Source organism: Gallinula chloropus, assembly GCF_964237585.1.
Source record: "Gallinula chloropus genome assembly, chromosome: 4".
NCBI classification, from domain to species: Eukaryota; Metazoa; Chordata; class Aves; order Gruiformes; family Rallidae; genus Gallinula; species Gallinula chloropus.
The window spans coordinates 57,617,203-57,632,273 of NC_140088.1; the positions used below are offsets into that span (position 1 = coordinate 57,617,203).

The 15,071-nt window shown below is 43.3% G+C and overlaps 1 protein-coding gene across 1 annotated transcript in view; it reads right to left on the reverse strand.

The window, feature by feature from the left end:
• Positions 1-8,315: 8,315 nt before the first annotated feature.
• The window catches only part of MGAT4D (MGAT4 family member D), a gene marked incomplete at its 5' end in the record, with an annotated part of 36,008 nt that continues 29,252 nt past the window's right edge, over positions 8,316-15,071 (reverse strand). Inside the window, 6 exons of the mRNA XM_084263826.1 lie at positions 8,316-8,440; positions 8,972-9,084; positions 10,157-10,235; positions 10,348-10,426; positions 12,493-12,686; positions 13,078-13,185. Of these exons, the coding sequence (XP_084119952.1) occupies positions 8,414-8,440; positions 8,972-9,084; positions 10,157-10,235; positions 10,348-10,426; positions 12,493-12,686; positions 13,078-13,185 (600 nt within the window). The 3' untranslated portion in view covers positions 8,316-8,413. The remainder of the gene's footprint in view (positions 8,441-8,971; positions 9,085-10,156; positions 10,236-10,347; positions 10,427-12,492; positions 12,687-13,077; positions 13,186-15,071) is intronic.

Sequence of the window (15,071 nt, forward strand, 5' to 3'; positions counted from 1 at the left end):
TTGTTGCAGGAAAGAGAAGTTTAAGAAGACAAACACTGATAACTAGTTCGCTATTGTAAGACAAAATCCACTACCACCCACACTAAATATTTTGCTACTGAGGTGCTTTCTGCATCTGAGAAAGCAGTCACGCTCTCTGTTATCTCATTGCTCTTCAGAGATTAAATGGTTTACCACTACAACCCCAAATATCCCAAGCAATTCAAGATACCACCTCACGCTGAAAGCACAAGTCCTTCTTTCTTTCTGGCTTTATCAGATCTGCTAAAGAATTCAAACCTTAGAACTGCACCTATTATTTATCATGCAATTTAAAACATGTGCAAGTTCTATCAAGCAACACACAGAGATCAAACTGTATCCTGCCAAAAAGCCCCAGTATGTATCCCAGTATGTCTGTACTACAAAAATCCAAAAAAAACCCCTAAACTTTTTTTGCTTCCTTTTAAGATCTCTTAATTTAATACTGACCACACTGATTATTTTTAGAGCCAAAACCCCAAAGTTTGGCTCTAAAAATAGTAGTGACATGCTTCACACACTAGTACTGTATCAATTTTAGGAAACCACCAAAAGCCTCCCTTCTTGGGGAAAAAAAACTCCGTTTTCCATAAAACTACATTATTATGCTACCATTCTTTTTTCTTCCCCCACTGTTATCCACAATCCGCATCATTCTTTGTGGGACTTCCAATCCTCCTGTGTATTTTGCTTGAGGATGGCAGGTATATGGTTCCTACTTTTCTCTGTTGTTAACAGTGATACATCTCAAAAGTTATCTGCAAATTTTAGTTGGCTTTTTGTCTATTTTTAGGTATTTAAAAACTACAGATACTGTTAATTGTCCAGTTCTAGAACTTAAAATAACATTGTCCTGAAGAGTTAAAGTAATTCGGTTCATCATACGTGAACATTCAATCTCACAGTGTACTTTTGAATGTATTGGTCTGGAGGTTGTCACACTTAGTTTTACTACCACCTCAATATTCTTGTTCTTACTCATTGTATTAGGACAAACAGATGAAGAGATTTATACCCTCCTGGACACCCCTTAGCTCTTTGCAAAAGTGACATATATTAATCAGGTTAATTAGACTTACTTTTTTAGCATAAAACTTCGTACCTTAGTTTAGCTAGTTTCTATGCAGCAGACACCTCCTCTTCTCCTAAAGCAGGTGTATTGACAAAGAAAGATGTAGCTCTTCATTTCAGGTGTATTTTGTGTATGATCCAAAGAGCCCTTCACTTACATAGCTGTAATTTTAGCATAACTATCCCCACTCACTTTTGTTCCACATGCATAGTAGCAAAGGCATTAAAGTCAGACTAGTACTCAATTTTCCAGAGTTCCCTTCCAAAACTACTTCATTTATGCCATGCCTTATTACTACTCCCTAGAACATTCCTAATTTCATTCAGTCTTCATTATCTCTTCTTGAAGGGAAAAGTAAGAGATAAGGCATACTTTTTTGACCAATCCCAATTTGAAAATATCCCATAAGCACTGAAATGTTATGAAGAACAAGTACAGTTGTACACTCAATTACCAGACAAAGAGGTTTTCAAACATGACTGTCACATCATCTATTTTTGGGAGAGCTGCCAGTACTACGATCTTAGAACGTAAAATAAATCCTACAACTAAGCCAAGTCGTTTCTGGTCTCAAAACAGAGCTTCACACTATACATATAGCTGTCTTCAAAACCTACTGAACTTTCTTAGTTAATGCATGAAGACCTATGACAAACTTTCCTCAATCTTTCCTCAAAAGTAATTTCATTTTTTTGGTTTTAATCTTAAGGAGGAAAAAACCCCAACCAAGCCAAAGAGATCCCCACAGCTAAAAGTTCCTCAACAGAGCCATGCAAGTTATCCCAATCCACAGCACTCACACGAACACTGAACATATTTACTAGCAGTCCTGGCCCAAACATTAAGGAGCAGCAAGTTCTAAGCCATCTTTCAGGGAGCTACAGCAAACAGGCAATTGCAGAACCATATACCTTGACAGGAATTTGAAGTAGGTAAGTGACATAGCTACAGTGTGGCCCACAAGATAACTGGATAGCTGTTCTTCACTCTGAAAACCTGTAATCATAGAAGCTGAGTCACAGAATTTATCTAATAATCATTACACTCCAAAAAGCAGGTTCCTAATAATTCTTTTTGGGATGGGCAGCTTCTAGTCACTTTTCTCTAGATAAACTCACTGACAGCTCTGTCAGTATATAATTAACTTCAAACTTGTCACTTTAAAGTCAATTTTTACATAGCTTGATATCTCTCTCTACCATGGGAACATGGCTAACCGCAGCACATCAACACACGAGTGGACCGTTAAGCCAGCAGTGCCATTATAAAGTATGCTCTTGGGACCAGCAACAGCACCACATCATCAGCATAACACTGCACCTAAAGTAAGGAGCCACTGCACCTGAGGCACGCGCTAGTACTGAGGAAAGACAACAGGCATAAACTGAAAGAATATTCTGACTGGATATTAGACTTTCCCCCCTCCCTCCCAATGTGGGCAGGTAGGCAGTGGTACAGGCTGCCTGGTCTCAGTCCTTAATGCTTTCCAAGACCAACCAGATAAGGCTCTGAGCAGTGTGAACCAGCCTCAGAGCTGGTCCTGATGTGAGCAGCTGGTTGGAGAGACCTGCTGGGTTCCCTTCCCACCCAAACAATTTGATTTCCACAGAGCCTTGCCCAGTATGACAACCTTCAGACTTCAGCACCACCATATGGCATATTCTACACCATGCCATTAAACTAACGGCATCTTTACACTGTTTCATGCAGAACTAACTAGAGATCAGGATCTTTTAGATTATTGCTAACTTTTCCTTGGACTCTGAACAAAGTCATGCCTTCTTCATTAAGCTCTCAAGAGTTCTGTGTCGTAAAGTGGCAGGAGAGAAAGACTACCATTAGCAGCCTTTCTCACTCAGAGGTCCAGCATCCAGCCCCCTTTATCTGAAGGCCAAACACTAATTCCACCCAGGGAAAGGGTAAGCAGGGGCTCACCCCCTCCTAAAACCACGTGCTGCCTTATTCCTCCATCATACAGCGGCTGCCTGACCACAGACAGCATTCAGCTGAAACGGCTCCGTGAAAAGCACACGGGAGTTCTGGTACAGCTTTTTTATTGCTCCTTTGCTCTGTGGGAACGCCTGTACTCCCCACTCTTTCGCTGAAGCGCTGAAAGCATCGCACCACAGCGCCCGCTAAACACAGCGATTACTCACGCACCAACGCCGTACCTGCGCAGGTGCCCCCTCACGCCCCGTTACCGCAGCTAGCCTGAACAGAGCCTCCACGGGCAGACAGACCGTTTTTCAGCTAGCAAAAAGCAGCCGGAGCCCAGCAGCCGGCCAGTGCGCGGACAGCGCCCGAAGCGAGCCCCCCTTCCCGCGCTTTGCCACGGAGACCGCTCTCCCGAAGACCACGAAGGGAAGACGGCCGCCTCAGGACCAGGACCGGCCCTGGCTGCCGGCGCAGGCCCGCGCGTAGGCACGGCGGCCGCGCTTCTCCTGCGAGGCGGCTCTTCTCAGGCGCGGCGCCGGGCCCGCCCGGGAGGGGCGCAGCGCAGGCTCGCGCAGCCTAACGGTCGGTAACGGCCGGCGCGCGGAGACCCCGCGGAAGGGCGGGGTGGGGGGTGGGGAAGCAGGGGAGCCACCGTCACCCCCGCCACAGGGCGCCAAAGCGGACCCTCCCTCGCACCCGCGGGGCGGCGGGAAGGCGGCGGGCGCTGCAGGTGAGGCCACACACCCTTCTGCGCCGCCGCGGGGCCGGGGCGGCCGACGCTTCACCCCCCCAGCCCACTCCCACCCTAGTTATCGACCGCCACATCGCGCCCACCAGGCGCCAGTGGCCGACCCCAGCGAGAGGCGGCCTCAGCACAGCCCCTCCCCGCGGCGGCGACGGGCAGATTACCGATAACGACAGCCCCTCCGCGCACCGCTAGACGATCCCGGCCGCTTCTCCCAGGGCATCACCACCCGCGCATGCGCGCCGCGCGCCGCTCGCCCCAGCGCTCCCAGGGATGCGGGAACCGAGGAGCAGGTGCCGCCGCTCCGCCCAAGCCAATCAAGGCGCGGCGGGCGGGGCCCTGCCCAATCCGCGCGCGAGACACGACCTCGAGGAGCCGCCGCGGAGGGCGCGTGCGGGCGCGGATGGCGGGCGGGTAGCCGAGCCAATCGGATGCGACTCCCTCCCCCCCCCCCCCCCCCCGCGCTAATCGCGTCCCGATGCCGGCCTCAGCGCACGTGGCGGTGCCCGAGGCAGTGGGACAGCAGCGCCTTTCCCAGGCGGCCCCTGGGCTTCGTCGCGGTGACGCCCACGGGGGCCCAGGCCCGCCCTGTGTCGCACCCCCGAGGGGCCATTGCCAGGAGCTGTTGGCTGGGGGGAAGTGGTTGGCTATATCGGGGCAGCGGGGCCTTAAGCTTGCACGTGGCATCAGGGCAGATGGAGACGCGGCAGCGCCTTTCCCGTCAGCGGCCTGACTTAAAGCTGCTGCCGGAGTGCGTCCCCCTGGCGCTGGGTCCGGAGGGGTGGGAGCTCTGCCTGGGGACACGAGCAGCCGCAGTATCCCCATACCAACCTCCTTCCTACCCACTGAGCCAGCCACAGCTTCAGGAGGCACGTTCCCGGTCCCCAGCTCCAATGGTAAGCCAGAAACCAGCCACAGCAGTGATTCTGCTGAGCCAGGCTGGCTAAGGATGTAGCTTGGAGCCAGCTGTGTCATCCTTTGCCACTGTCCTGAGAGTTAAGAGTCCTGAGAGTTAGTCTGGTTAAACTCGTGGCGACATGAAGCCTGGAAAAGAACGTGTGAGTCTGTATCCTAGGGGGGAGAGGGAGGCCTTAAAAAGATAAAAAGACACAGCACTGACACTTGGGGTTCTTTGGAGGGTTCTAGGAAGATCTCCATCCTGCTGCTATTCTCAGGAGAAAACCCTTCATTCTTTTCCCTAAGGAACAGAGTATCCCAAGGCTTTTGTTCAGCACCAGACCAAACGTGGGGTGGAATGTGTAACCAGAACAGATGGGCTGCACCCATGAGGTCACTGTTAAGGTAGGAGGAACAGCTACATCTCAGAGTAGGACCTTCTCCCCAGGAGGCAACATAAGGAGGTATGGAAAGGCTGCGGGATGTGACAGAGCAGCATGAGAAGTTGGTGAATGTTACAGGCGGTACTGAGCAGGGACAAGCTGGCTCTAATTAAGAGGCCTTTATTGCAGTTGGAGGCTTGGTGTAACGACCCCATCTCTTCGAGAGGGATGGCCAAGCGTAGCAGCTATTGCATTGGTTCCTGGTTTTCCAAACACAGCAGGTGCAGGCTTGCTGCCCCGAGGAGCTTTCTGTCCCAGCCCAAGTTGCACAGCGTACAGTTCACAAGCATCTGAAACATTATCCGTGGCGCTGGCACTTGAAGTTTGTGGGAGAGGGCTGAGACAAAAGCGATTCCTTGAGGGATCACAAGGAATGCCAACGTTATTGTAGCTGCCCAGCTGCGGCCAAACCGGGTCAGTGTTCGGTATGTTTGCACGTGACTCTGTGTCACTTGATGCATCATCAGAGCCTTCCTCCTAGCCAAAGGCTGCAGGGGTTGTTGCCCTCATCTGAAGCGCAGCATTGGCTCCAGATGCCAACCATCACACCAATACTTGTGAGATGAACAATCTAACTACCGCCCCTGTCTTTCGTTCTTACTGCTGAACCTCTGAAGGGTGAATCTGCAGCTCTTCACCAACAGCTGCTTTTGAAAAGCACACTGCTGTGCAGCCACAGGCATGTGTCCCTGCGATATCAACCATCCCTGTGAATGCAGCCAGATTTCACTACCCAAAACATTAAGGCACATGTACAGAGCTTTTCTGTGGCCTATAAAACTGGGGGTCTGCAAAAGAAAAGGAAGGAAATACCAGAAATGTTGATAGCTGTACAAAAAAGTTGTATTTTTTGATCTTAACTCTAACCTCTTCCACTCAGCCAGTTCTCAGGAGCTGTGTTATTTTACTCTTACCATGTTGAGGAAACTACCTTTCAGACATAATGATTATGGCCAATGCACCATTAAGCTAAGCTTCCTTCCTCCTAAAATAACGTGTAACTTCAGATAATTTTTATAGATTTCTCTGTTTGGTTTATGTCTACCACAGATCAGTCTGCTGGCTCAGATGGAGTTACCGTATTCTGACATTATGCTTCAACTTTAGCGTGAAATTGCATTTCACAGTGAAAATGAAAGGCTTTGGTAACAAAGTCTACAAAACCTTGGTATTTTCCATATTTACACTGACTGTCGCTCTGAAATTTCCTCCTTCTAGAGACACTTCCCTGTAAGAAGTGAGGGTAAGGCAGCCTGAATGCAGACACTGCTCCCAGCTTGTCACTGTTGCGGTGAAAGCGATGGTGAAAGATTTGAAGTGTTTTTTACTAGGACCTACACTTACTTAGTGAAATGTTCTACAAGAAATGCTTTTTCTACTTTGATTCCTCCTTCTTTTGTCTTTTGATGACAGGTGAAACAAGAACTTGTCATGCTGAAGCATCTGGCAAGATCCTGAAGACGAAGGTTGGTCCCGTGACATGATGCGATTTCACCAAGAGCACTCCAAGCTGTGAGATGCTAAGAACTGAACGAAGGTGTCAGGAGAAGACCTGCGCTTCCTTTGTTTTCATACTCATGTCAGTTTCTAACAGCTCTGGGGAAAAAAAAACAAACAAGCATTCTGCTGATTATCTGTTGCTTTGCCATTTTGGGTGGCGGGCCCTGTTCACTTCCATGTGTTTTTCCCCAGAGATGCTAAAACACTTCAGATTAAGAAGGAGAATGACTTCAGAGCACTCCCTTAATGTAATCCAAGTTGTGGATTTTTCCCTAGTACAAATGTCCATGACTAAGCGTCTCAGACTCCTAGATCAACAAGGAAGGGACTGTCTGGAAGGCGATTCTGCACAGGGCTGAAGGGAGGCAGCTCTGTCCTTCTCGTGCCAGGACGTTCGACTCAGTATTAGCTGCTGCTTCTTAATGATCCGCTGGTCACAGCTGCACTTAACCCTTCTTTTTGCTCTAAGCCCTGGTGGGTAAGGGGGTCCCCTCCATGTGTCACCAAGCACGCAGATTGCTGCAGTCATTCTTAGCCTGCATTAAACACTTAACCTAACGAAGGCTGCAGTATTTGGTCCAAGAAATACATGCATACACACATATAGATATCTACAAACACCACAGAATATAAACAATACTGTGAACAAACAAAATATTATTAAAAGTGGTCTTTAAAAAAAACCCCTTCTGGAATGTTTGAATGGAAGAAAATTAACTTCATCTTACCCTAAATAAAAATAGCCTTGCATTAAGAATACGTTTCTACGCTAGTTTAACCCATTTACTACAAATCTATGCACCAGTGTGCAGAGCAGCTTGTTTCTCACTGTGTGTTGTGGTGATGCAGTGCACATGCAGGAGGATGAGTCGTGCTTCAAGTGCAAAGGAAGTGATAGAGGAATTCTGCACATTTACGGGCAGCTGCCAAGGTGGACTCTCATTTCCCAAAACCATTTCAAATGAGACTATTATGGTTTACCTTTTATTTATCTCGAGTCTCGCCTTGTGACCAGGCATTAAATATCAGTACATACCAATTATCAAATTATAGGATCCAAAACTTTATTTAAATAGATAATCTTTCTACAAAAATATAATCACATGTATTATGTCTTGTAGTTAGCTTAATGCACAGTCCATTGCAAAGTTGCACAAGCCTCTGAACAGCACCTGTTTAGGTTTCAAGTTACTGAAATGGAAACTTGCAGGCACTTCCCATTAAAATGTTATAAAACACAAGGTGTGCTGAACGATGGGTGAAACACACTTTGTGAAGTGTGAAATCCATTTTCATGTTGTAGGGTTGTTCCCATCTCCGTGGGCTGTTCTAAATGCTTGCAGTGAATATTGTCAACTTTTCCTTCAGTTCAACTTACCCTCCAAAACTGGTGAGTGTCCTCAGTGGAGTTAAAAAAGGAGCCTTTAATATTTTTTTTAAATGTCCATATTTTTAGTTCTGGTGAAACTTCTCATACTTATATGCTTTAGTCCCTGAGACAGCCTGTAACATCAATTGTTTATAACAATATACATTGCATGTTGCCAAGCTAAGGCAAGATTTTTATATATATGACACCTTACTCAAGAACATTTAATAGAAAATGCTAACATCATTGGGTTCATTGTAACTTTTAATATACTTTATATAAAGATTTAACAGTTACTCATTTCCTAATACACAGTATTAAGAATTGAATGGGTTTGGATTTGTCCTTTTTGTCGAGACAGTTTTTTGTTGCTGTTAACCTGGTTTTCAAACAATTTGTAACAAGTGACATGTCAAAAATGGGGTTTTTTTTCAGTTTTCAGATGTCTTGATAAGTACCTGAAAAAAACCAAAATACATTGTTTTCTAAAAGCTGCAAAAGCATTGCCTAAGACATCAGCTTTTCCCTCCTCCCAGCTACGGCTGTAGTTTAGGCTGTAGCAGTTCTCCTCAGTGATTTTCTGCTTATAGGTTCGTACACATTCAGACACTTGGGAGGAAAATGAGAACTAAATCAAAATCACATGTTCACCTGAAAATGTTTCTACATTATAATTAATACCCAAGATGGGGACTGAAAAAAAGTTAGAAAAGCCTCTCTGTCTCTTTGGTTGCTTGTTTACCATGACCCAAATTCTAGTGCTTATACTGACAGCACTGTAAAACCAGGGAATCATCCCATTTGAGCATTTCCATCACGGATTCTGTGAAGTAAATTTAACTGATTAGCCCTAAATAATATAATTCTAAACTTATGTGAGGTTTTCCACACGAAATCCCATCCAAAATTAAATAAAACTAATTATTATCAACACTATGTGACAGGAAGAACTGAACCTCATTTAAGAAAACTTTAATTAATGTGCTTACCTCACTAAGTATTGCCCAGACAGGAGAGTCAGAATTGACTGACAAGCGAAAAGCCTCTATTTTTCCTATTGACTGATCAATACTGCCTTCTGCAATTCCATTTTCAAAAGCCCCTAGATAAAAAAATCAAACAAGACCTGTACAAACATATATATAGGAATGAAATGCGCTTCCAACAGAACGTAGACAAAAGCTATACATTACAAATTATAAATTAACTCCAGGGATACATTAAGGGAAAAAAAAAATCCTCTTTTGTTAAAGATCAAATAATAACTGAAAGATAGAGTTATAAACAACAAGGGTTAATTCCTTCAGGTACAGCGACTAGGAGCTGGAGAAGAAAAAATTAAGAACCTATAGCTACAAATGTTAAAAAATAAATGTAACTATGTTAGTAGTGACCACATAACAGATGGTACATGTGGCCACATTAAGTAATCAGAAAGCTTTTCTGAGAAGTATGGTTATTTTTAAAAAAGGTATATTAGGAATCATGGACCAATTCTGGACCATTTCTTCACCAGTTCAATTCTTTTTGACTAACCTTGTTAAGCTGGCACCAAATCACTGCAGACAAATGAAAAAAGCTCATCCCACATGTGATATTCATTTCCTATCAACTTGCATGTGCAGCTGTGAGCTGACAGCATTTCAGTTTGGGTCTCTAATTAGAGCAAAACAGGCACGAGGAGGTGGGAGAGAGGTGCAAATCAAAGCAAACAAGAAGCGGTTCATTGGGACAAAAGAGGAATTATGTGGTAGAAGAGGCAGAAGAGAGCAGAAAGGGTAGGGGCAAAAAGGGGGAAGGTGCATTGGGTTACGCTTCATTTCAGGTTGGAGCACCAGGTCACACTCCCATGCTATCATAATTGTAAGAAATGCTTGTCTCCAGCTAAGGCTGCAAAAGCCAAACCAGAATCAATTCTCCTATTAAGACCTGGCAGAGACTGGAATTAGTTATTCTTCTAATTAGGTGCCTTGGCTTTTGCCAGTGCTGGTAGGGTTCTTCATTATTTAAAACATGGTACACTCTGATCCGCCCTAGTGTAAAGGGTTACATTTTCTTACTGTTTCACCTCAGAATGTTATACTTATTACAGAGTTAATGAAATTCTCAACTGCAGAAACATTTTATGCATAAGAACAAAATTTCTGATTTTGAAGTGACAATAAACAATTTACCTATTTTTAAATATCCATCTTTGGTTGCTGGGTAGTTAAGTTTACTTCCATGGTCAACCAGATCTTCTCTTAGAACTTTCTGTAAAAAATAAAATCTCCAGAAATATTTTCTAGGGCATGACATTTTATGCTGAACATTGTTCTTAAAATGAAATGGCACTGTGTATCACAGTTGGAAAGAAAAGACTTACATCAGCTGGCAACACTTCCACAGTAGTGTTAAAGAGTTTATCACCAGGGTGTTCCATGTTTCCACTCTTGAAGTAGTACCTGATGATAAAGGTGTATTATTTCCAGGGATTTCATGCTTTAGGAAAAGTTCTAGGGAAGTAATTCTTTCCAATTCTTAAGGAAAGTTTCAAATAACTTTTCTTTAGTTGTGGGCTATAGAGAACAGAAATGGGCATTGAACATTTCCAGTGTGTGACTAAACCATGCTAGAGGTTTTGAATTTTAACTGGTTTTCTCTGGAACCATGAATGCAAGTCTTCCCTATTTTCAGTGCTCAAGTTGTACATAAATTAACTTTCCAGGTTTAAATGGCTATCCTTAGCCATTTAGTTCTCTGATCTGTTCCTGTCATCCTAAGGCTGAGGTGAGACTGTCTTCTGGGAGAAAATGGCAACAAAACTCCCTGTTTCTACTAAGCAATACACTACATGCCAAGAGAATCCTCTTTTTTATCGATACTGATCATTTTTGGCACTTCTAAATAATCTCTGCTATATCCAGTGAGCAACAGCAGTGTTACTGCAGGAATCCCAGCAAAAACATCTATGAGTTTAAAAAAAAAAATCCAAACAAACCAAAACCATCTTGGTTTCAATTTCTAGGATTAGAGTTCTCAAGCTTTTAGATCCAAAAATTGCTGAGAGAATCTAAAGCATCAACCTCCCTCCTCTGGCATCAAATAATCAAGACTTAAGATCATCAAATATTATCAGAGTAGCTCTACACTTCCACAGGTTAGCAACATGGTGGGGCTGGGACCAGCCATTAGGCAACAGTGCATGTAAGTCACCTTCAGCCAGTACTGCTTCCCAGTAACAGGAAAATGCAAAAATAGAGGCTACCCAAGTTTCCCAAAGCATAAACCAGTTAATTACCAGCACTGATCACAGAACACCAATGATGTTTTATTGTAACAGCTGGCATTTAGTGCAGCTCACTAGATGGAGTTAGAGACTTGCTTTCTTAGTTTGGGTTTGGGGTTTTTTTTAAGAAATGAGAAGTCTGCAGACTTAGTGCAAATGGAAGTCCCTTAGTTTTGTCATCAAATTTAGAAAGAAGTGTAACAACAGTGAAGGTCTTTTTCTCTGATTATTGCTACAAAAATATGGTAATATGTGTCAGAGATGCTCTCCTGGAACCATACTTCTCGTTGGGTGAGCTTTAACTCAGGTCTGTTCTCCAGTCTGACACAGAGAGAAGAAACTTAGCTGCTTTTGCTACCAGCCTCAATTTGTACTGTGGATAAAGTATGTTCTTCTGAAAAAGACTTCTCTATCTTAAGCTACAGGGGTCTCTTCCTTTCAAAGACACCCAAGCTGAATGATGTGAAACCAGAGAAGATAGTTTCAACTTTTTAGAATGAAAAAAACATTCATGGTGGGACTTGGCTGTAGATCCAAACACATGAAGTTAGAAGTCTGGGCAAGTGACCCAAGTGTTCATTACTGGTAACAGAGATAATAATAGAGTCAACGAAGCTTAGCAACTAACTTCCTAGAGGAGGAAATGAATAGCTGTCCACCTTCCACTGACTGTATCGAGTAGATCTCTATCTGTCAAGCACAGCAGGAGCTTACAGACTGACCTTATGTAGAGGTATCTAGTGTAAACACCTACATTCAAGTCTCTGAGTCTTCAACTGAATCCCACTTTTATTAATGCAATCTCCAGTACTTCCCCACAACAGTGATATTTTCTCTCTGCTTTCACCTCCACTGATAAGTGTCTGGTCTGGGACATGGCCTTTGGCTTGACATCACACAAACAGCCTTTCTGTTGATTACTACAGACACAAACTTTCCACAGACCCTATTGTTTTTAACTAATTAATTTTATCAATGAGGATTAGCATAAGAGAATGTAAAATATTTAATCAAAGAAGTAAAAAGGAAAAAAATATAAGAAACTCTCCAATTACTGGGGAAGAAATATATCTCAGGAGGGGAATTCAAGAAGGGGAACACATAAATATCAAATCATGGATTTTTTGTCAGTGATGAAGCTATGGTTTATGCAAACAGCTGAACACTGATGATTTGGAACAAACAATCATTTCCAAACTGGATATAAGTAGGCTTTGCTATTCCATATGGCATAATACTTACTTTTCAACTTTTAGTGGATTTAAAAAGGTGAACCTGATGTAGTCCCCTGCCACTGGAGCTGAAGCCCAAAAACAGTCTTTTCCTGTATAAACTTTTTCCAAGGTGTATTGCTGGTATATTTTTAGGCTTGTATCCACTGTTGCAGGTGGATTATTATGTGCTTTATGTAGCACATTTTTGCCAAAGTCTTTATCCTGTTGGAAATAAAGAAATGCAATTTCACTCATAGAGCAAATACTACAGGAAGCTATTCCAGGAAATCATTACCTTAGTGTCAAAAATATACAATCTATTCCATCACAATGAAACCTTGTGCTGTGAAGAGGGTTCCTGTATGCCATGAAGTGCTACTGTGACTGGTACAAGTGTTCAGCTGAGAGTTTCAAAGATGTTTCTGCAGAAGCAGCGTGTCCCACCTGCAGTTTAGATGCCAGGTCAATATTCTCCCCCAAATCTGTGAACCAGCGTTCTTGGATATGGAAATGCCAACCGATGCCTAAGATGCAATGCTTGAAACTGATTTGAGAAACAAGCCAGAACACAAGCCTGTAATTCAGAAATACGGCATTAATTTCTTTTCCTTACTTTCAAATGCTGCATCTTCCCAGCCAATGATGAATAAATTCCCACATGTTGAAAGAGAGATGGTTTAGCACGGATACGTAACTTTGCCTTTTCCTTTTCACAATGTATCTGGAAAGAAAGTACAAGGCAGTGAAGTTTTATGTAAATAAAGGAGAGACAAACTAAGTTCCATAGGGCAATTTCATTATCTAGTTGAGGGTATGAGTCCAGGTTTGTTATCTATTTAAATGAGAAATCCCTTAGATTAACAGTCACCTTATTTTAAAATACACTGTTTCTAGACCTGAAAGTCATAATTCCACTCGTGGTGCTATGTAGATTTGAAGGCTGAACCACCACTAATTTAGGGATTCCTGCACTGTACTCCACCAGTCATACCTCAGTGTGACAAAAATGGACCTAGAACCTGAAACTGATTATTTTAACCCCTTATGACAATTTTCTTTGTAACTCTTGGCCTTGCTATATTGTTCTAATTAAAGTGTTTTCACTAAAACTAACCTTCTTGAGATAGATTCTTGTTACAATTCCATTTTTATTATTTTGGCTCTTTCTGCTCTGTTTGAGAGGCTTATAATGTACTGCAATATGCTAAAAGTTATGTCTTATCTTATAACTACGTAAAGCCCTAAGATACTGTATTTGAATCCTCATTTTCCAGTTTGGTACACTTTATGACATGGCATATAACAGGGAATTAAACTACTGTAATTGGTACTAATTTCTGAGCTGCTTGATTTTTGAAGGATAGTAGATTATTTCTTTAAATGTAATTTTTGCTCTACATCTATAGAGCATCACAGTTCGATACAACGAAGCAAACATGCTACAATAATTAATGAGACATAATGAAGCATCAAGGCACAGAACAGAGGGAAGAGCTAAAATGAGAGTCTCTGAGTTCTCTCAGTTCTGCCACGGAATTTCTGTATGAGTTTGGAAGTTCATTTAACTTCTCTGTATCCCTGGTCTCTCATCTTTAAATTTGAGAGGATAACATGTTTAGCTCTTCAATCAAGTGCTTTCAGTTCTGTGAACGAAAACCGTTACCTAAACTAAATCAGCATCTTCTAAATCTAGAAGTGATAAAGTCTTCCTTCAGCTGGCTTAAACACCAGAACTCAGGAGGGACTGATGTTTTCCACATAAGTACTAATTAAAAGTTCAAAACCACCTGGAAGGCTATAAAAAGAACTAGGTATTTTTATGTTTGTCCACAGCAGATGTTCAACAAAACAATGTAAAAACACAATACAGGCAAATTGATTTATTGGCAGCTGTTTCTCTGAAAAACACCCTACACTTTTGCTAGGAAAACAAATCATTATAGGACAATGAATTTGTGATCTTCCTACTGACAGTGTTTGCAGTTTGGCATGTGTCCTTGTATGCTGATGCAGCACTGTTGGAAGGGCTACTTAAGGCAACAGCTGGGATTCATCAGTAGGACAGGACCCGTGTGGTCATTTCTGCAGAGATGGAGACAGGGCTCCCATCTCTGTAGCCTGCACTTGATAGATACATGCCACTGCATATGATCATGAAACCATGCAATGGTTTGGGCTGGAAGGGACTTCAAAGCCCATCTAATCCCAACCCGCTGCTGTGGGCAGGGACACCCTCCATTAGCCCAGGCTGCCCAAAGCCCCATCCAGCCTGGCCTTGAACACTGCCAGGGAGGGGTCAGCCACAGCTGCTTTGGGCAGCCTGTGCCAATGTCTCACCATAAAAAAGCCTTCTTTATGGCCAGTCTATGCTCTTTCCATTTAAGACTGCTGCCTCTTGTCCTGTCACAACAGGCCCTGGTAAAAACACCTTTCCTCATCTTTCTTACAAGCCCTGTGAAAGTACTGAAAGACTGCAATATGTTCTTCCCAGAGCCTTCTCTTCTCCAGGCTGACCAAGCCCAACTCTCTCAGCCTTTTCTCACAGGAGAGGTGCTCCAGCCCTCTGATCATCTTTGTGTCCCTCCTCAGCACCTGGATGATGTTTCA